The sequence below is a fragment of the Vipera ursinii genome (assembly GCF_947247035.1).
Source record: "Vipera ursinii genome assembly, chromosome: 10".
Classification (NCBI taxonomy): Eukaryota; Metazoa; Chordata; class Lepidosauria; order Squamata; family Viperidae; genus Vipera; species Vipera ursinii.
The window spans coordinates 13,642,718-13,664,746 of record NC_139520.1 but is presented as its reverse complement, the minus strand read 5'-3'; the positions used below and the strand labels follow the sequence as shown (position 1 = coordinate 13,664,746).

The 22,029-nt window shown below is 46.7% G+C and overlaps 2 protein-coding genes across 5 annotated transcripts in view; one reads left to right on the top strand and one right to left on the bottom strand.

The window, feature by feature from the left end:
* Positions 1-768: 768 nt before the first annotated feature.
* On the top strand, positions 769-13,738 carry PARD6A (par-6 family cell polarity regulator alpha). Of its 3 annotated transcripts, none has more exons than XM_083370766.1 (3): positions 769-1,213; positions 5,372-5,594; positions 12,449-13,738. In XM_083370766.1, exons 1-3 carry the CDS (start codon positions 1,151-1,153, stop codon positions 13,237-13,239), a joined length of 1,077 nt encoding a protein of 358 aa, XP_083226892.1. In that variant the 5' UTR covers positions 769-1,150; the 3' UTR covers positions 13,240-13,738. The 3 variants fall into 3 exon arrangements, with proteins under 3 accessions (XP_083226892.1, XP_083226891.1, XP_083226893.1); XM_083370765.1 differs by having other exon boundaries at positions 773-1,213; positions 12,446-13,738; XM_083370767.1 differs by lacking the exon at positions 769-1,213 and adding an exon at positions 3,769-3,911 and having other exon boundaries at positions 12,446-13,738.
* Positions 13,739-15,792: 2,054 nt separating this feature from the next.
* Positions 15,793-22,029, bottom strand: part of ENKD1 (enkurin domain containing 1) — a 22,195-nt gene continuing 15,958 nt past the window's right edge. For both annotated transcript variants that reach the window (XM_083370763.1, XM_083370764.1), the window contains exons 4-8: positions 21,757-21,929; positions 20,557-20,715; positions 18,852-19,021; positions 18,181-18,317; positions 15,793-17,355 (exon numbers count right to left, since the gene is read on the bottom strand). In XM_083370763.1, coding sequence (XP_083226889.1) covers positions 17,195-17,355; positions 18,181-18,317; positions 18,852-19,021; positions 20,557-20,715; positions 21,757-21,929 — 800 coding nt within the window. In that variant the 3' untranslated portion in view covers positions 15,793-17,194. The remainder of the gene's footprint in view (positions 17,356-18,180; positions 18,318-18,851; positions 19,022-20,556; positions 20,716-21,756; positions 21,930-22,029) is intronic.

The following is a 22,029-nucleotide window of genomic DNA, read 5'->3' as shown; positions in this document are numbered from 1 at the left end:
GGACCCTCAGCCTCGCTATGTGGCTTGGGGAATCGAAAGTTTCTCTGTGTCCAGTCAACGAATAATCCAAGGTTTGCATCCCATCAGGCTCAAGGTTGACTCAGCCTTCCATCCTTCCGAGGTAGGTCAAATGAGGACCCAGATTGTTGGGGGCAATTAAGCTGACTTTGTAATAATGCCGCTTGGGGTGTGTGTGAAAGCCCTAACAAGCAGGCATATACATAGGATGAAGGCTACTGCTAAGCTTGTAAGCCGCCCTGAATCTTTGGAGAAGGGCGGGATATAAATGGAATTAAAATAAAAATAAAAAATAAAAAATAATAAGCAGGCATATACATAGAATGAAGGCTACTGCTAAGCTTGTAAGCCGCCCTGAGTCTTCGGAGAAGGGCGGAATATAAATGGAATTAAAATAAATAAAAATAAAATAAAATGCAGCCCAGCCCCGTTTGTCCCCCTCCCTCCCTCCCCTCCCCTTTTCCGGGTTGTCCTCTGCCGCTCTCTTGACCCCATCTCGGCCTCGGCTCGCCGGCCCTGCGCTCGGACAGCAGCCGCGGGCTTCAGCCTGGATCCCCGAAGACTGGACGGACTTTGCCTTCGCCATCCCCGCCGGCCTCCGAAGAACGAGCAAAGCGGGCTTATACAGACGCCCCCCCCCGCCCCTAATCTCCTCCTCCTCCTCCTCCTCCTCCTCCTCAGCACGGCGATGAGTCCAAAGGCTCAGGTAAGCCCCCTCCCCGTCTCTCCTTGCCGCCCAGCGAGTCTGGCCGGCGCTGAAGGGTCCCGCTGGCTTTCCCTTTGATCTCCCGCCGCGGGATACACCTTGGACCAGCCGGGCGGGGGGGGGGGGCGGTTACCTAGACGACGTTGTCAGCATCCTTCCATCCGACCCGCCGCGGAGGTTCTGAACCCGCCCTTCTCGGCCGGCCTGAGCCAATGGCGCGGCCCCTTTCCGACTGCTGGGGTGACGTCACCGACGGTGAGTTTCTCTTCCCCCTCCCCTCCTGCTGCCTGGCCCCGGTCGGCGGCGGCGGCGGCGGCGGAGCAGCAGCAAGAATAGCCCGGGGAGGAGGCGGCGGCGGCGGCGGCGGCGGCGGCGGCGGCGAGCACCGCGGGGCGGCTGAGGGCAACCCGGCCCGGCCGGCGCAGCATGGCTAAGCACCACCGCACCCCGGCGCGCAGCTCGGAGCCGGTCATTGAGGTCAAAAGCAAGGTGAGCCGCCGGCGCCTCCGCCCGGTGCAAAAAAAAAAAAAGGGGCCGAGCGGCTTTGGCGAGCGGAGAAGCCCTCCGAGTGAGGCTGCGGCAATTTCCCCCGAGGCCGGGGGACGAGCGGCCGGGCCCAGGCGCGCAGCGGCGGAATGTTTGCCCGGCTGGGATCGGCCGCGCAGCAGGTGCAGCGAGGAGCCGCCGCCGCCTCCTCCTCCTCCTCCTCCGAGCGGGCGTTGGGTCTCTCGACCCGGCTATCTCTTGCCGGGGGAAGCCACGCGTCTGGCTTCTTGGCGCTGCAGCGCTGCGCCGGGGCGGTAAAGGCCGGCCTAACGGGCGGCGGTGCCGGCTGATTGTTTGACAGACCCGCCGCCGCCGCCGCCGCCACCATCACCGCCTCCCCGCCTGTCTCTCGGCGGTGCCTCGGCGGCCAGATGGGGATTATTTGCTCCGGTCTGGAGGGATTTCCGCGCGCTGCTTCTGGCCAGCCTGCACGGGGGAGAGAAACCGCCGGAGTTTGTCCTCCTAGGCCAGGGGTCGGCAACCTCGGCTCTTTTATGACTCGTGGACTTCAACTCCCAGAATTCCTGAGCCAGCTACGCTGGCTCAGGAATTCTGGGAGTTGAAGTCCACGAGTCATAAAAGAGCCGAGGTTGCCGACCCCTGTCCTAGGCGGTGGGGGGGGAGGAAAGAAAAGGGGGGGGGAAAAACGCCGCCGCCGCCGCGTTATGCAATAGTGCGGGGTTTGGAAACGGGGAGGGGGGGGGGACGGCGTCTGAGCTGATGTTCTCGGTCGCCGATGCCGCCCCCCCCCAACCCAAGGATGGGGAAGGCGGTAGGTATGGCCAGCTTTGCCCCGACCGGCTCTCGACCCATGGATGCTGCTGGCTTGGACTCTGCAGGGACCCCTCGTAAAAAAAAAAGGGGGGTCGTCCTTTGTTGTGTGCCCCCCCTCCAGGCATGAAAGGAAAAAAAAAAAGAGGAAGCGTTGAAGTGATTCGCCCTAGAACGGGGTTGGAAAGGGGCCTCCCCACCTTGGACCGAGGTGTAGAGGTGTAGGGTGGGATCGGGAATGGCTTCTCTGCAGGGTGCAAGGCCTTAGGGCAAGGGGGGGAGGGTCTTCAAACTTGGCAACTTTTAAGACTCGTGGACTTCCAAGTCCACGAGTCTTAAAAGTTGCCCAAGTTTGAAGACCCCTGCCTTTAGGATCTTCACCCTCTCCCCTCAAATAGCTCAACCCTGCAAGTTCACGGAAAAGCTTGACTGTGCAAAAATGTGTCCTGGTCAGGGGAAAACCAGGCTTCTCCCCCCCCCCTCCCCACATCTGGGACCTCCAGAGGTGCAACTGTGACTCAGGTCCTTGCTAACCATTATAGGGTGACCTTACATGGGTTGCAGCTAGTGGAAAGTGCATTTCCACCTTTCTAGGAAAGGCTGTTGCATTGTAACCTGGTTCACACAACCACCCGGTGGCTTGACTGGGTTGATTTTAGCATGTTGGATGAACTGGGGTGGGTGATTTGACACGTGGTGCCAAGCAACTGTGGTTTGTTCAGATGCAGCAGGTTTTTTTAAAAGCCACCGTGTCATTTAATTTAGTTTGATATTTGATTCCAAACTGTTTAATGTATGGTGTTCCTAATTGATGGGCTGATATGATTGATTGTTGTAGTGATTAGAAGTAGCACTGAATAAGGAACCTAGTTTTGTACGGTATTAGTCTGGAGGAGCTCAGACTTTGCATAAAAATCTTGTATGCTCTCAATTATTGTAATAATAATGGGCCATATGTTGCTCTTTGTTCCTATTTGTCTTTGGAGAGCATAAAAATCTTGCAACAAAGCAATCCCGTCGACCTATTTCAAAAGAAATGTCTTCTGTTGTTTGGATCCTCTGGAGAACTCCAAAGTTCTTCAGATGAAAAAAATACAATCTACATAAGGAAAAAGACACAAATGTAGCCATAAATAATATGATAAACATACTATTTCATAATTAGGAAGAGATAGCAAGAACTGAATGTGATTGCTTTTAAGAAGGTAGCGTATTAGAAGATCAGGCGTATCCAACATTTTGGCTTGCCTAGTCCAGGGTTAGGCAACCTCGGCTCTTTTGTGACTCATGGACTTCAACTCCCAGAATTCCTGAGCCAGCTGTGCTGGCTCAGGAATTCTGGGAGTTGAAGTCCATGAGTCATAAAAGAGCCGAGGTTGCCTACCCCTGGACTAGTCCATACTGACTGAAGAGGAATTATCTTGGGCCTCCTATAAAACACATAATATACAAGTTTATGAATTTGTGGGGCTGGATTACTAGCTGTCCAGGGTCTCCTGGGAGCTGCAGGTTGGACATGCCTGCATTAGAGAGTTGAAAAGTGTCCGTGCATTTGAAGAGAATGGCCTGTCCTAGCCAGTTACTGCAATGGGCTTCTCAGAATCTGGGGAAGAGGCTGCTAGTTTGCCAAATATTAAAGGCATATGGAGAATGTGTTTTCATCTGGAAAATGAGTTTCCATCTCCCCAGGAAATCAACAAGTGGTTAGCAAGAGGATCAAGAAAATCCCTAACAAACTTAGAGACCAAATGAAAGCTAAAGCAAATATATCCATTTGCTAAGCTTTCTTTGACCTAATATCTTTTCCCCCTTTCAACACATCTAGTTTTAGGCGGCAAGCAGTTGCTGAAGCTTGACAGGTGCCTTCCAGGTGTGTTGGAAATATGACTTTCCAAATTATGAGCACTTGGCTGCAGATTCTTAGAAGATAGTCCTAACGTATCCTGAGGGCACTAGTTAAAAGCTTTCGTCAAGGCGGGGGAAAAAACGTTTCTTTTCCATTTTGGTGATCCTGTTGATTGCTGGGCTAAACGCAGGCTGGAAAGATCAGAAATTCAAGGCATGAATTCGCAGTTAGCTGAGGTTAAAGTCAAAGGTTTTGAGAGCAGGAAATGAGCTAATTGTAATAACATGCCCAGCCACTGTATCCCTCTTTTTCCGTTTAAGCAGTAAATATCAAAGAGAAGATGCTTTGCTATACATATTTGCTATCTGAGAACAACTTTCATTCTTCTCCTTGAGTACAAGATCATGTATCTACTCAAAACTGACTACATGTCGCTACGGGTAGTCCTTGTCTTACAACCACAATTGAGCAACAAAATTTCTGTTGCTAAGCAAGATAAACAGATTCACAGATAAATGAATCACTGAAGTGGTTGAATTAGTAAGACGGTTGTTAAGTGAAACTGGCTTCCCCATTTGATTTTGCTTGCCAGGAAGTCACAAAGAGTGATCACATGACTCTGGGACACTGCAGCCGTCATAACTATGAGGCAGTTGCCAAGCGTCCGAATGTTGATCATGTGACCACGGGGATGCTGCAACGGTTGTGAGTGTGAAAAATGGCCATACGTCACTTTTTGCAGTGCCGTTGCTACTTCAGATTGTCACTAAAACAAACTCTTGTGAGTCAAGGATTACCTGTGTAGTATTTAGCAGAAGCTCCAAATTGTTAAATCAATTTTGAATAGAAATAGCACTTAGACTGATATACCGCTTCACAGTGCTTTGCAGCACTTCTCTAAGCTGTTCACAGAATCAGCCTATTGCCCTCAACAATCTGGGCCCTCATTTTACCGACTTTGGAAGGATGGAAAGTTGAGTCTACCTTGCTGGATCTCCTGCCTGTCAGAAGTGTTACTTTCCAATATATTCTTAAGACTGCTACAGACTGTTTTGTTCATTACGTCACACCAAGCCCTGGTTTCTGTTCACTGTAGTTTGACAAATGGATTGTCTCCCCAAACTGCTTACCAGCCAGCTTCTGCTTACCCCTCCCACTAAGCCAGGGGTGTCAAACTGCCGGGCCCGGATGCACCATAGCAAAACCGCGCCCACCCGGTTGCCAGCAATTGCAAAAAAGTCACGATACGTCGCGACACGTCACATGACGTTGCGAGTTTGACCCCCCTGCGACTAAGCCAAAACCAAACAAGCACATTGTGGCTTGGTGTGACGTGTGAGCTGTGTGTTTTCTCCAAACGATGTAAGAGGCAGTTTTCGTGTGAGGAGAAAGAACGATGAATCAAAGGAGGCCTCAACCTTCTTTGCTGCTTTGGAAAGGTTTGCTTTTTTTGTGTGTGCCTGATGGTTTTGTCTTCCTGGCAGTTTGAGGCTGAGTTTCGCCGCTTCGCCATGAAGAGGTCCAGTGTGGGTGGTTTCCAGGAATTCTATCAGCTGATCCAGAGGGTGCACCAGATCCCTTGTTCAGATGTCCTCCTGGGATACACAGACATCCATGGAGATCTGCTCCCCATTAACAATGATGACAACTATCACAAGGCTCTCTCGTCTGCCAATCCTCTTCTACGGATCATCATCCAGAAGAGAGGTAGGACGCACCTTGAGAATTAACTCCCTCTCTTCTTTAATGTTTTCTGTTTCCAGGGAGGCGTGCTTTTTAAAAAAAAAATATTTAAAGCATTTTTAAGAATAAAAGTGCGGGTAACTGCTTCAGGTCCCCATCAAATGCTGAGAAAGATTGATAACCTTCATTCAGAATAGTAAAACAGATCAATTATTATATACTGAGATCAATGTACAGTATATTGGTTGCTGTTTGGTACAGCAACCAAGCAGGACAGGTACAGACTCCAACAGAAAGTTAAGACTGCAGAGAACATAATGGCAACTGCCTGCCTTCCATAGAAGACCTGTATATTGCAGAGGTCAGAAGAAATCTGCAGATCCCTCACATTCTGGATATAAACTGTTTCTTCTCCTTGGGATGGCGTTATGGGGCATTATATGCCAAAACAACTAGACACAGGGAGTCTATTTTCCCTTGTCTGCTGAATACCTAATTCTCACATTGGTGTCTAATGTTTATGCATATTTACCCATGTAATATGGCTGTAGTATTATCATTTATCCTTCTATTATCTTCTTTACTCCCCCCTCGCATTGGGATTATTATTAAGATTGTAATTACCATTATTCTGTTGCTCTGCATGTGCATTGGAGACAAATTTCTTGTGTGGCTAATCACACTTAGCCAAATAGAATATTCAATTCCATTCAATTTCAACATTTTGCCTATTCGCAGTCACTAGGCCATTGACTGCAGAGAAGAAGAAAAAAATGATCAGGGAACAAGAAACCAGGGACCGGAAGCTTAAATGGACATTATCACCTGTGTACTTATTCTTGACAGTAGTGAGTCTGGGACACTCCAGATGTTGATGATCCATCACTCTTAGACCAGTGTTTCTCAAGCTCGGCAACTTTAAGGTGTGTGGACTTCAACTCCCAGAATTCCCCAGCCAGCCTAGCTGAAAAACACTGCCTTAGGCAGTCCCACGGAGTATGTGCAATGGTGAGGAATGCTGGGAATTGCAGTTCAGCAATATTTGAATGATGACAGCTTCTTTATCTTTCCCTATTCCAAATGCCTGAACAGGGATGTGGTGTTAATAATAGATCTTTTAAAGGTCAGAAGAGAGAATAGTGCTCTAAATTAAGAGTTTTGGTTTTTTTTAATCAGCATGGTGCTTTGATAGGAGATGCTGTTTTCAATGGGAGAAAAATCTGCTTTCCAAAACTTAGCCAGCCCATAAAAAATGTGGACTGGTCACTTATGACCCTTATAAGGCAATATTATTAGTTGTAACTTAGGATCTTTTAATAATAGCAATAATCAGAGTCTTCTTCCTCTGAATCTGGGGCATTGGAGGAGATTCTCCTATTCGGGAGGGTCTTTTCATCAGAGACCCAGTTGACTTTATCTATGAAGTAGCAGCGCCCTCTTGCCATAAAGAAGAGAAAATAATTTTGTATACTTTGAGACAACAGTAGAATCCAAAGATGTTTGTGGACTGAAATCCTGACAGTTGAAATAATAACAACAATGAGCATCACATTCCAAACAATACCAGGCTGTTGCCCTTTAAACGTTCCAATATATTGTGAGAAATAAAATCTAGCTCATCGTAGATTACCGGGGTTGTTTTAAGTGCAGATCTGAAAATAGTTTTTTTTTTTAAGAGGATCTAGAGTAGGCAATGGTGACAGAACGTCAGGCTGAGCAATGGGAACTTGGCAGATGCTGGGAAAAATTGCTGGCATCTCTCTGCAGTTAAGTTTTGATCTCATCGGTCTGTCGGCATCCAGTAAAGTTTATGAGACAATTCATGTGATTTATTTGGAATCGGGGTGCATACCAGAGAGGGCCACAGCCAACAACGGGCCAGAAACCAGCTCGTCTTCGTATTTCTTTTCTTTCATTTTTTTCCTGTCTTCTCAGGGTCCCAGGGAGAAGGGAAACATTCACTGTTTCTAGCCTCTTGTGTGCGATGGTACACACAGAGCTGAGAGATGATAGGGAGAACAATAGCCACTTGCAACGGGAGCCCCAGGGAGGACATCTTGTCTTGCAAAACCTGGAGCTGATGTAACTTGGACCACTTCCTGGAGTGGGGAAAAAAAAAGGCTTCTGCTGTTTAACCCGGACTCCCAGGCTAAAAATAAGCTACTGTGCCCAAAACGCAGGGTGATATTTATAACTTGGGATCGGGGTCTGCCAAGGTGCTCCATTTAGACATGGAAAGCCCTCCTCCTTTTCCTCCCTCCTCTGTTTTGGGGAGATTCAAAGATTGTATTCGACAGTGCTTTGCTAAGAGGTTTTCCACTCTACTTTCTCTGGTCAAGCAGACCTGTAAACAGTATGTGAGCTTCAGGGAAGAATTTCCTCCAGAAAACCATGCAGGCAATAATGGAAACAGCGCTGGTACTTTATTTTTTTTTCCTGCCGTCCTTTAGGATGAGAGAGAGGAAAAATATTGCACTGAGCGATCGCAGCTTTCTCCTTTAGGGAGATGAATTTGGAAGGATGCTTTGGTGCTCTCTTAAGCGTGGTTGTTGTTATTGTTGTTGTTTTGTAGATGTTTCACTACCGAACTAAGTAACATCGCCAGTGCTAGGCTACATTGCGGTGCTTCTGTTTGTGAAATCAGGCACCCACCCAGGCATCGTGTATATGAATTGCAGATATCCTTTTGCTGATTCCTGGGGTTCCCATTCTTCAATTTTTATTGTAGGTCCAGATGGTGAATGCCACTTGGTTTCCAGCTAAGGCAGCAACCTGTTCAGATTTGGCTGGTCTGGTTTCTCCCCAAGCCATATAGTTTGTCACAAAATACTCTTAAATCTCAGGTTGATTAATCTGTCCTCTTACTTAACACTTGTGGGGGTGGGGGGGGGAAGAATTGCAAACAGCAGGAGAGTCAAAATGAGGCATAGACAACCTGCTAACCTTCCATCTGTTGGGGACAATATCGCCTGCGGTCCCTTACCATTAACCATTTCTGGCTGGGCTGAGTCGGAGGGCACCTCGGGCGTGCCCTCCGACTTACCTACTCTTCACAGGGAATCTCTGGATTTCTGTTCCAGTTTTACCCCGTGATAATTTAATTAACCTGTGGAATTCATTACCTTACAGTGTGGGGATGGCCACCGGCTTGGGTGGCTTCAAAAGTGGATTAGACAATTTCACAAAGGGCAGATACGATGAACACGCTTGGTTTTGAAGGCTTAGTGTTACCTTGGCCTGGGCGCAGCACAATTCCGACTCCTAGAATGATGGGGATACAGTTAGTCCTCGATTTATGTCCATGACTGTGCCCCAAATTTCTGTTGCTAAGCGAAACATTTGCTAAGTGAGTTTTGCCCCATTTTACGACCTTTATTGCCGCAGTCGTTAAGCGAGTCCCTGAAGTTCAGTTTTTAAGCGATTCTGGCTTCCCCATTAACTTTGCTGGTCAAAGAGTCGCCAAAGGGATACCGCCTCTGTCATAAATATGAGTCAGTTGCCAAACTTCTGAACTTTGATCCCGCGACCGCGGGGGTGGGATGCTGCAACCGTCGTATGACAAACAATCAGCCGTCAGTTTTTCTCAGTGCCGCTGTAACTTCGAACAGTCGCTAGAGGAACTGTTGTAAGTTGAGGACTACCTGTGGGTCTTCATCTGCTACTTGTGTGGATCCGGAGGCAACTCATTGGCTCCACAATGAAGAAAACGCAAGACTGAGGTGGGACATGGACTGATCCAGCCAGATTCATTCTTAGGCTTCGAATCCGTGTTATGATGTAAGAGGGCCCTTAGCCCAAACCTGCCCTCCTGTGGCTTGCGTTTTTGGCTTCGTCTTTGGTTTAATACCCAGGACTCATTCACAGACGGTACGTTACCCGTATCTCAGTGCCTTGTCCACTTGAGAAACATGCCAATCTTACGACAGTACACTGCTTCTTTTGGCTCCATGTTGTTTCTCTGTGGGACATTTAGCTCTTTCTACCCTCTGCTTTCTCCTCCAAAACGGCTAGGCTGTAGGTCAGGCAGGCAGGCAGGCAGAGAGAGAGAGAGAGAGAGAGAGAGAGAGAGAGAGAGAGAGAGAGAGAGAGAGAGAGAGAGAGAGAGAGAGAGAGAGAACACCGTTCAATTCATATATCGCACTAAGTCATAAGATGGATAGGCTTCTTTCCGTTCCTGTCTCCAGGGTTCTTCATGGGTCATCAGACCAACCTTCTCCACTCCGACATCCTTCATATGCATTTGATTTTACACACACACACACACACACACACACCAAACTAGCCATGACCGTGAAGGTTGGATGATGGCCACTGCGCTTCCCCTAACCACCAAGGCGTGGGGAATTTTTAAGTGACGGATCCCTGAGGCTTCCGCGTCCTTCCTTACAAAGAAATTCTTTTACAGATAGCCTTCAGATCTAGGCAGCTCCTTTGCTCTCTGGCATCTCTCTCTTCGGATGGCATATGGCATAAAAACTGGCAGAAAGGCGAGAGTTGTGGATATTTTCCTTTTGCACCTCCCCGTTGCTTTGGAGAGGAGCCAGGTTTAAAAGATATGCACTTGGCCTTGTTGTTACCTTTTTTCGCAAATTACACTTGGATTAGTTACAAGACAGATGGCTCTCTCTTCTTTCCCAGGAGAAGGGAATAACAGAGTGGGAAGGGTCCTTGGAGGTCATCTAGTCCAACCCCCTGCTCAAGCAGGAAACCCTATACATTTTCAGACAAATGGTTATCCAATCTCTTGTTAAAAACTTCCAGTGTTGGAGCATTCACCAACTTCTGGAGGCAGGTTGTTCCGCTGATTAATTGTTCTCACTGTCAGGAAATTTCTCCTTTGTTCTAGGTTGCTTCTCTCTTTGGTTAGTTTCCATCCGTTGCTTCTTGTCTTGCCGTCAGGTGCTTTGGAAAATAGTTTGATCTCTCTTCTTTGTGGCAACCCCTTAGATACTGGAAGACTGATATCATGTCACCCCTAGTCCTTCTCTTCATTAAAGTAGACATACCCAATTCCAGCAACTGTTCCTTTATGTGTTTTAGCTTCCAGTCCCTTAATCATTTTTGTTCTCTGCCCTCTTCCTAGAGTCTCAACATCTTTTTTACATTGCGGCAGCCAAAACTGGATGCAGTATAACAAGTGTGGCCTTATCTTTGTGCACCTGTTTGGTTTTTTTTTATTTACCATTGGAGCGTGCCAATTCTAAATAATAATTTCAATGTGTGTGTGTGTGTGTGTTTGTGTCTTTTACTCTGCTTAGATGCTAATATGTAGATTATTTTAGATTAGCAAACACTTAAGTAATCCTATGGCATTATAGCACAAAGCACCCCTCCCCTACCCCTTTCTATTCCCTTGTTCAATTGGCAGCCTAAACGTGTATATTTCTGATGCTTCAGCAAAGGATTTTTCTAATGAATTCTTGCAGGATTGGTTGCCTTCTTTGTCTGGGGCACTGGCTGTGGTGATGCTTAAGAGCTGTGGCCCTTTGTGTTCTGTAGCCGAGATCTACAGAATAATGCCTGCAGGGCATAACTCAAAGTGTGATTAAAACTGAATTATTCATACCCCTTTGTAATCCTCCCAGGGTGGTGCTCCGTAATCCTAGAAGCAAATGTCACTCAGAAGTAGGGTGAGAGGAAGGAAGCAACCCTTCTGGGCAGGAGAAAAATATTGGATTTATCTTCTAGTGCTTACAGCAGTCTTTCTCAACCTGAGCAGCTTTAAGACCGGTGGACTTCAACTCCCAGAATTCCTCTGGTTGGCCATAGTATTGTCAGTATTCCAATGGGTAACTATAAAAGCACCCCATTATCTCAATCCCCACCCCAACCAGGCAGGTTTCCACAAAGAGAATAACTCTTATTCTGACATTCTGTTACGTAACATAGATAAGAGGCTTATCCTTGGGTGATTAAGCCATGTGGTCTGGTGCTGCCCCTTGCTTAAGAGAAACTCAAAAACTGACACTGCTGGCTAATGTTTCTCCTTGCCAGCCAAGCACCACCTTTGCCTTCAGATACTCTACATCCCAAAATGCTAAATCATTTGTGCATCACTAAAGGGCGCATCAAAAATAAATAAATAAAATTGAGCCCGTCACGTGGGTGACCCATTTTATGGCCATCACAATTTATTATAGGTTCTATTATAGTTGTAAGTAGAGGACTATCTGTATTGATTTTTTTTATGTCACTTTTTTTAAACATAGATCCCAAATGGAAACCAAAAATTTATCACCTAATAGGGTAACATAGGTATGTTTGTGTACAAATATACGTGCACGCATGTATAGACGCCACATGGGGGGGGTGGTACGTGGCTGGAAAGCCATACATTTGGGATCTATGTTTTTAAAAAAAGTGACATAAAAAAGACAATACAGATAGTCCTCTACTTACAACTATAATAGAACCTATAATAAATTGTGATGGCCATAAAATGGGTCACCCATGTGACTGGCTTAATTTTACTTTTTTCCCCCCCAGTGGTCGTTAAGTAAATTAGCCACTCCGAGCTCCCTCCCAACTCGGTTATTCAAATACTAGGGTTATTAAACCAACGGGTTCAGTTTTCAGCAAAAAAAGAATCATTAAAAAAAAAAGCCATGTGACCGTGGATTGCAGCAAACACTGGTGAATCTGGGTCGGTTGCTGACTCCCATAAACTGGGAGCCATCAGAACTTTGGAACTGGGTCATACGTATCCAGGGATGTCCACTGTAACATTAGCAGTTGTAAGTCAAGGACCACCTGTGTCTTTTACTGTAGTTCAGTAATAGGAAAAAGCCGAGCAACCCCTGAGACGAAGCTGAAGAATTCTATAGCTGGAGCAGACAACTTGCTCACCTGACCCGTTTGCCATTCTTTCCTTACAGCAGAAGCCAACGCCAGCGTCTTTGCCTCCAACTCACTGCAGCGGAAGAAAAAGGGACTGCTGAGGCCAGCGCACCAACGGGCCAAGCCTCACCTGTTGATCGGCATGCCCCAGGACTTCCGCCAGATCTCCTCCATCATCGACGTGGACATCTTGCCCGAGACCCACCGGCGAGTGAGGCTCCACAAACACGGCTCCAACAAGCCCCTGGGTTTTTATATCCGGGACGGGGTCAGCGTGCGAGTGGCCCATCACGGGGTGGAGAAGGTGCCCGGCATCTTCATCTCCCGTTTGGTCAAGGGAGGCTTGGCCGAGAGCACCGGACTGCTGGCCGTGAACGATGAGATCCTCGAAGTCAACGGCATTGACGTGGCGGGCAAGTCGCTGGACCAGGTCACCGACATGATGGTGGCCAACAGCCACAATCTCATCATCACCGTCAAGCCGGCCAATCAACGCAATAACGTGATCCGCAGCAGTAAGGCTTCGGGGAGTTCCGGCATGTCTACGGACAGCACCCCCAGCCAGCAGACGCCCAGCCCGGCTTCCCAGTATCTGAGCAACTGTAGCACAGCCGACGGGGAAAGCGACGAAGAGGGAGACCTGGTCATTGAGAGTGACTTGCCTGCCAGCTGCCCCAACGGGGGTCTTCTTGACAGCCTCCAGCACAGCCTCTCGCTCTATAGCTCCCAAGGCTCCTTGCCCTCCCTGAACAGTCACAGTGGCAGCGGGAGCCCCATGCGTGGCAGCCGAGCGGGCAGCCTCCAAGAGGATGGCACCATGATCACGCTATAGCCATTGGTGCCATCGTCCCTCTTTCCCGTTCTACTTGAAAAAAAAACATTTGTTTCTGAGGTCAGTGGGGAAGGGCCCCATCCCTGACCATCAGAGGTCAAATCTAGAGACCGGAACCAAGGTTCCCCCTCGCTGACCCGGACTTGCACACCACCTTCATTCTCCAATGGTGCTTCTTGCAACCGAGGCGACAGTGGCAGGTGGAACGAGAGGGACCAACCCACCTTCTCCCAAGCCTTGGCTGCCCGAGAGGCTTTCTTTACCGTGTCCAGGGAGCTAAAGGGATGAGCCTCCTGTTACTGTCCCCCTTTCCTCTTCGGCCTCTGAATACAGCCTCTACCTGGATTCCAGGCACGGGGCTGGCCTCATTCATTCCCCTAGCCCTGCCTCCACCAGTTTCTCCTGAAGTGTTTGATTTTAGGTGTTTTTATGATGACATGTGTCACAGTTAATATATTGCAACAGACTATTATTAAACCATGGCTTTTTTTTAAAAGTAGCGCTCCTTCACGTTGTTACTATTGTTATTATTTTTTGGAAAGAAACCTGCAGGAGACGACAGCAGAAGGAAACCATCCTGAGAGAGAGAGAGAGAAGCTGGTCTGCCTGTCTGGGGGAGGGGCAGCTCTGTCTGTTTGAAGTGGTGGCTTGGCAAATTCAGCGGAGGGGAGTCCCCCCCCCGCCACGCCCCTTCCTCAGTCTCTATGGCAGGCAGATGAGGGGAAAAGCCCACCCACGCCCCACTCCCCACTAGCCAAAAACACTCCCAGGGCTTTTAGCAAGTCAGCAAAGAAATCTGCCTGAGATAATAGAGATGAGCCTTGGTGGAGCAGTGGGCTAATGCCTCCTTAAGTAACACCAGCTGCCTGCAATTAGTGCAGGTTCGAGTCCCACCAGGCTCAAGGTTGACTCAGCCTTCCATCCTTCCCAGGTAGGTAAAATGAGGACCCAGATTGTTGGGGGCAATAAGCTGACTTTGTAATAATGCCGCTTGGGGGTGTGTGTGAAAGCCCTAATAAGCAGGCATATACATAGAATGAAGGCTACTGCTAAGCTTGTAAGCCGCCCTGAGTCTTCGGAGAAGGGTGGGATATAAATGGAATTAAAATAAAATAAATAAAACTAAGTGGCTTATGCCAGGACCACCTTGATGAAGATCCCAAAATGGTCTCATTTTCTCCCAGGATGCTATTCAATGCCTGCTGGCGGGAATTGGGTATATGTTGGAAGGGCAGTAGACAAGGGGAATTGTTTTCATTTTTTAGAAGTGGTCTGCAGTAAGGAGGAACCTTCAAGCACTTTAAAGACTTGCCTGACTGCAGGTTGTCCTCGACTTACAACAGTTCATTTAATGGCCGTTCAAAGTTACCACAGTCCTGAAAAAAGTGACACAGGGCCATTTTCTACTCTTGCAACACTGCAGCAGCCCGGTAGTTACGTAATCCAAATTCAGATGCTTGGCAACTAGTTCATATTTATGACGGTTGCAGTGTCCAGGGGTCACGTGACCCCCTTTTGCAACCTTCTGACAAGTAAAGTCAATGGGGAAGCCAGATTCACTTAACTGTCGTGTTATTAAATGAACAACTGCAGTGGTTCACTTAACAATGGTGGCAAGAAAGGTCGTAAAATGGGGCAAAACTCACTTAAATCTTTCACTTAGCAACAGAAATTTTGGGCTTAACTGTGGTCATGAGTTGAGGACTACCTGTATAGAATTGTAGTTCCATCTGTCCGGAAGGCAGCAGGTTTGTAAATTATCTTATTTCTCATTAAGGTGACAGATCCTGATGTCCACACTGTGTTCTTGATGTACACGGGGGTCTTTGAGAGGCTAAAGTCACCTTATCCTGCTAAACACCCCTCTACCGTCTTTTCATTAATGATTAGGAAATGGGGGCCACGCGCTTAACTTAAATCTTCTTCAGCCAAACAAAAGAGAACAAAAAGGGGAGAAAAAAACCTGAAGCAGAGACAGACTGATTCTTTTAAGCCAAAACTTTTGATCGCAGCAAGTCAGGGTCTGCTTCTCTCCTACAGCCAGGCTAACAGCACTCGAATGACTGGTCAGCTGGAAACTTCATTCACTTTTTAAATTACAAAGACCCAGATTATTCTTGTTCACTTTAAAGCAAAACCAGCAAAGATTGAAGTGTGTTTATATCTGTTTGTTTGTCTGTCTCTCTGTCTATCTATCTATCTATCTATCTATCTATCTATCTATCTATCTATCTATCTATCTATCTATCTATCTATCTATCTATCTATCTCTATCATCTGCCTGCCTGCCTGCCTGCCTGCCTCTCTATCTATCTATCTATCTATCTATCTATCTATCTATCTATCTATCTATCTATCTATCTATCTATCTATCTTTCATGCATCCAAACTATCATCCCCAGCATTTTCATTATTTGTGCTGCCCAGCAGTGCTCCAGAAAAAAACTATTTAGCAGCCGGGATATAACAGTCAATGAGTGTTATTTAATACGTTTACAAATTAGCATTCCATATAAATGCCTCGTTTAGTACCAAGCTTACTGACCGTTGGTTTTCAGCTGCCCCCCCCCCGGCCCCTCAAAAAATCCATCACCCGAAACCTTAAATCATTCTGACTGTCCCCTTGGAAGACCGAAGTTCTCTTGTTCTGCTAATGGGCCCAAGTCCACCGCAACTCAGTGGCGATGTATGCAAAGACAGTGGGGGGTTGTGTCCCAGGCTTTTGGTTTGGGGCTGCAAGTCTCACCTGTAGAGACAGGGAGTCTGTGCTGTTTTGATGACTCTTCTGGCTTAGCAATATACAGCTAGGGGTAAACTCACGTTTTGCTGAGAATGGCAAAGAGATCGAGATGGATTAGGACAGCATCTCTTACAAATAGTCCTCAACTTGTGACCAAAGTCACGGCACTGAAAAAAGTAACTTACAATGGATCCTCACACAAGTATTGCAGCATCACCACTGTGGTGGGTCACAGCTTAAGTCATGCCAGACTTGCCAAGGGCACCAACCTCAGAGTAAACACTTAGCTTGTTAATTTAGGTCAGGGGTAGGCAACCTCGGCTCTTTTATGACTCGTGGACTTCAACTTCCAGAATTCCTCAGCTAGCGTGCCTGGCTGAGGAATTCTGGGAGTTGAAGTCCACGAGTCATAAAAGAGCCGAGGTTGCCTACCCCTGATTTAGGTCCTTGATTTGCAGTGAACCTTCTTCCAACATTTATTGGGTCCATCAGCAGATGGCAGCACAAACCAGATCAACAAAGCTCAGATATTAAATTTGACAAGAGGTTGAGAAAACCTGCAACTTCCTTCCACCAGTTCTCCTTCAAGTTGCACATGAAGTTTTTTTTTTTGGAAAGTTCTTTGAAAGGAGAAAAATCACCCTAATTGAGATTTAAAGGGAATTGTTTGATGCTTTAAAAAACCATTTAAAAAAAAAAGACCGGTGCTATCAACACTGAAGAATCCTTTAGAATTACTTAGGAAGGCCCCTCACAACTTCCAACTCACAAGCTTGCTTACAATATGTGCTTTGTTTTAAACTCTCCAATCATCTAGGTTAAAAATGCACATACTCCTCTTTAAGCTTGCGAAGCTGCTGAAATGTGTACTTTTTCCTTTTTTAAGAGAACGATCTTCCCCCTTTGCCTGAAAAATAAGACATTCTTGAGAAGGTTTGTTTGGGAAACGGCTCTCTCGGCCCACCAAAAGTTCTTTGGTTCCAGCTTTCGTCATCCCAGGTCTGGAGTGTCACCACCTGCACAGGTTGCCCACGCCTGACCAAGAAACACAGATTTGCTCCCTTGGGCTGAAAAAAATCAGGACTCACAGCAGGAACAACGGACAACGCGACGAGACAAACCTACACTGCGGGAACTACCGTGTGAGGAAGCAAAGCCACCTGGGACCTGAAGTGCAAAAGGCTGGAGAGGCCAGAGGCCAGATGGCCTCTGTGCTTAGGAGTCCAACTTGATGAAGACTTTGGGTCTGGAGAAGATTTTGAGAGCCTCTTCAATCTGTGACAGCTTCTTCTCTAAAGAAACCCGACGGGTTTGAACACTCAACGTATCGATTCTCATCGGAAGCAACAGGAACTCCTTCAAGAACTTCTCTTGGCCTACAGGAAAGAGATGGGGAGGAAAAGGAGCACCATCAGTGGGCAATTCTAACAGCCTGTCTTCTTCAGTGGCTCCAGTTGGCCCCATAAACGTGTTGCCCCCCCCCCCAAGCTGTAATGTGGTTTATTTGGGATTTATTTATTTATTTATTGATTGATTGATTGATTTGATTTGATTTGATTTGATTTGTATACCGCCCTTCTCCCTAAGGACTCAGGGCGGTGAACAGTGACATAAATATCAGAATGCACAAATACAGATATTGAAAACAAATTAAACCCTAATTTTGCCCAAATGCAGAAGATAGTTACCTTAAAACAATAATTACAACAGAACCTGTCAGACCAGACCGGATTGTTCAAACAGATATGTTTTTAGGTGTACTTGGTCGTGCGAACTCAGCCATTTGGATTTGTGAGCCAGGTTCTATGGCTCTGTTATGCTGTATACAACTAGCCAGTGATGTGGGATATTCAATGAGCCGCGACTACATGAATCACGGCTCAGCACAATGCATGATGCCAATCCTTGGTTGCATACGCTTATCGGATAACGCCAGGATTCTGAAAAATCGGGTTTGCTGCAAACATGTCCCTTAAATCTTAGAGTAAACCCACCCTCTATTTAAATTCCAAGAGATTAAAAACTCAATAGGGCAAGAAAGCAAGGAAGAGGAAAATGTAACGCCTGAAACCTAAGCCTAACCTTAGCATAACCCTTAGCCCTTTCCTTATCCTGATTAAGTGTGTGTGTGTGTGTGTGTGTGTGTGTGTTTGACGTCTACAAGAAGCGGTTTCAGAGGGTTTCACCTCCACCCTTCTTACTCTCTTTGAGGTTCTTGAGGGTTTCCAGGCGCTGGTTCTCTGGCATCATGGCGTGGCCTGGCGGCGTTTCAGGATCAGGTGTGTTACGCAGGCGTTCCTCAGCTTCTTTGCGCCAGTGGTCCTTCCGCTCAACCAGGCTGCATAGAGCAGAAAGAGGAACTCAAAAGAATGGCAAAGTGGAGACAGGAAAGGGAGGGAGGGAGGGACGGAGGGAGGAAGGAAGGGAGGAAGGAAGGAAGGAAGGAAGGGCCTTTTCCAGGTCCAGTTTCTTAGAAAAAAATAAACCAAGAGCCAAAACGCTCTCTCTTTTTGGCATGGTCACCAAGCCAACCTTTTAGCAATGGAACTCAGAGGAGGGGATAGCTACAAGAAAACGTTTGGTCTGTCCTGAAGCACCTTTTTGAAACTGGATCCATAAGTACCGATTTTAGTTTCTAGCACCGACAGCAAAACAGACTGTAAAACCAGAAGAATCTCACCTTCCATTTGTTGGTCAATTCACGTTTCTAGACCTTATGGTTCCAAAGCTGAATTTGACAAGCTCTGAGCCGTTAAAGTACCGGAGATGAGTGGCCCTCTGCCAAAGGACAGCACAAACGTTCCCAACCTCCCACCCCCTAGACAGGCTGGCCTGCAGCCCATTATCACCTCAGCCAGCCCAGAGAGCTTACTAGCGGGGCACGTGGCCTTTCTGCTTCGTGTTGTACTCTTCCAGATCTTTCTGCTTCTGCTCCAGGACTTTGTTGATTGACTGCAGGGAACGTGAGCGTTGTAAGGAGGCGCGTTTCGCATTTTGGGCATTGTGGCTGACAAAATCCACGTTACTGCTATTCTCTGGGACCTGGAATGGAAAGAGAGAGTGTGACGATAACAAGCAGAGAGCTTCTGGGTGGTGGCAACCCACCCACTGGGCCAAGGCATGATTGTTTAATGGTGGCTTCCTGCAGGGGTGGATCACTATCTTGGAGTCAGGGGCTACATAAATGGGCTTTGGGAGGGATGGGTGTCAAATATGGGTTGTCCAGCCTCATTTAGAGGATTGAGCATGATGGCTGCGTTTGTAAAACAGAATAACAGAGTTGGAAGGGGCCTTGGAGGCCTTCTAGTCCAACCCCCTGCTCAAGCAGGAGACCTATCCCATTCCAGACAAGTGGCTGTCCAATCTCTTCTCAAAAGCTTCCAGTGTTGGAGCACCTACAACTTCTGGAGGCAAGGAGTTCCACTGGTTAATTGTTCTCACTGACAGGAAATTTCTCCTTAGTTCTAGGTTGCTTCTTGATTAGTTTCCATCCATTGCTTCTTGTCCTGCCTTCAGGTGCTTTGGAGAATAGGTCGACCCCTCTTCTGTGTGACAGCCCCCCCCCCCAAATACTGGAAGACAGCTATCATTTCACCCACTACTCCTTCTTTTCACTAGACTCTAGACATATCCAATTCCTACAATCGTTCTTCACATGTTTTATCCGTCAGTCCCCTGATCATGTTTCTTGCTCTTCTCTGCACTCTTTCCAGAGTCTCAACATTTTTTTTTATATCATGGTGACCAAATCTGGATCCAATACTCCAAGTGTGCATTTACCAAGGCATTATAAAGGGGTATTAACACTTGAGGTGCACAAATAGAAGCAAGTCTGGCTTAATGCATCTAGTGAGCAATGCTGCTTTCTGAGTTCACGTGCAACCTAAGTCTCACTTGTTTTAGCCACGCTTTGCTGAACACACCACAATCTGGATTCCCGTAATATATATATAACAGTGCCACCGAGCAGACTTTATTTCGGTTCCGCATGTTGGACAGAGGCAGCTCCCTGCCTTTTGTCATGTTTTGCAGAGGTTGAACTACATCTCCCAGCATCCATAGCTGTCGAGAGTGAAGGAAGCTGGGAACTGTAGTTTAGAAACATTAGTCATATTCCTATTCCTCACTTTCCTTGCCCCTTACTTTCTTCTCCCCTCCCAATTATCGGCAGTCCTTTGCTTACCGCAATTGAGCCCAAAATGTCTGCTGCTAAGTGAAACATTTGTAAAGCGAATTTTGCCCCATGTTACCACCTTGATGCCCACAATTGTTAAGAGAATCACTCCAGTTGTTAAGTTGGTAACACAATTGTGTTAAGTGAATCTGGCTTCCCCATTGCTTATAAGTTGATTTTGTGTGTGTGTGTGTGTGTGTGTGTGTGTGTGTGTGTGTGTGTGTGTGTGTTTCAACTCCCACAATTCCGGTTTCCTGCCTGAGCAGGAGGTTGGACTAGATGACTTCCAAGGTCCCTTCCAACATCATCATCATCATCATCATCATCATCATCATCATCATTATTATTATTATTATTATTATTATTATTATTATTATTATTATTATTATTTACACACACAAACCTTGCCATTCCCGTTCTGAGCTGGGGCAGCTCCTGTATCCATTTCGCCCAACCGGGAAGGGTTTGGGGATGGCGACCGCCGTGGACGAATTCCTGTGCCACTGCGAGAATAGGCCCTCAAGTAGTTTTGAGTGTCAGGATTTGGGGGGCTGGGACTCTCCTGCAAAACCCACAAAGAGAAGGAACAACTACTTGAAAAAAGATGGGGGGGGGGGAAGTACTGCATATCCTTACTTAACCCGAAAAATATATTATAGAAACAAATATTTCAGATGAGCAGGTCTCTATCTAATAATGGAATCGACCCTACATTGAACATATATAAAAGTGAAAAAAACTATCTGCGGACCCATTTTGTAAGGGGAGGAGAATTTATCCGTTTTTTTTTTAAATTTTATTTTTAGCACCCAGCCAGGGTAGATTTTTTTTCTATGTTTAATGGTGGACTTATTTGATTGTTTGAGTCATTTTCTTTCTCTTTTATTCCTTGTTTGTACATATTCATTTTTTGTTGTTGTCACTGTTGGGCGTATGTTTTTTTGTTTCTGTTTTGTATTTTATTCCCATGGATACAATATAATATGTATTTTTTAAAAAGAGGGAGGGGGGGGAAAGCACTGCATGATCAGAAAAAAAAAAGTTCCAGATTAATACTAGATCAACCATCAAGAGGTAAACAATGCTACAATCAAGGAACTATCAAGTTAGGCAAACAAGCTAACAGCAATCCTAATCAAGGATCTACCAAGACTGACAGGGCAAAACACCAGAATATAAATTGAGAGCAAATCCCACTTTTTTCTAGCACTGATGGCGTTACCTAGTTGGATAGTGAAACGTTTGCAAGGAAACACCCAAGCTCAGAGAGCACCAAAGACCCCACAGTTGCAAATTCCTTAACCCAAGCAACCAATTCTATTGCCAAGAATTCTGAGAGTTAAAGGGCCCAAATCTGGAAAGCTTGCTCTGGTGGAGAAAAACCACTTTAGCTGATATGCCGGACTGTTTTCTACTGCAGGGGGTCTTCAAACTTGGCCCTTTGATGACTTGTGGACTTCAACTCCCAGAATTCCTCAGCCAGCGTGCACGCTGGCTGAGGAATTCTGGGAGTTGAAGTCCACAAGTCATCAAAGGGCCAAGTTTGAAGACCCCTTGCTCTACTGCATTAATTAAGGGGAGTAAGGAATGGCCTGGGCAATACCTGCAATTTTGCCTTGACTTTGGATTCCACGTTTTCATACTTCTGTGACTTCCACAGGGCTTTCACGGGCTTGGGTTGACTCAGCTGCCGCGCTTGTTCTTTCTCTCGGCACTTCCGCTGGATCTCTCTCATTCGCCTCAGATTCTCCTTCTCGTGGTCTTTCTGATCCCTGCCTGCACCCCGAAAGGAAAAAGGCGGCTTCTTGGGATGTCCTCTGAAGACACCTTGGCCCAAACTGAGCCCCAGAGCAGAAGGTAGAACAGGTCTAAGGAG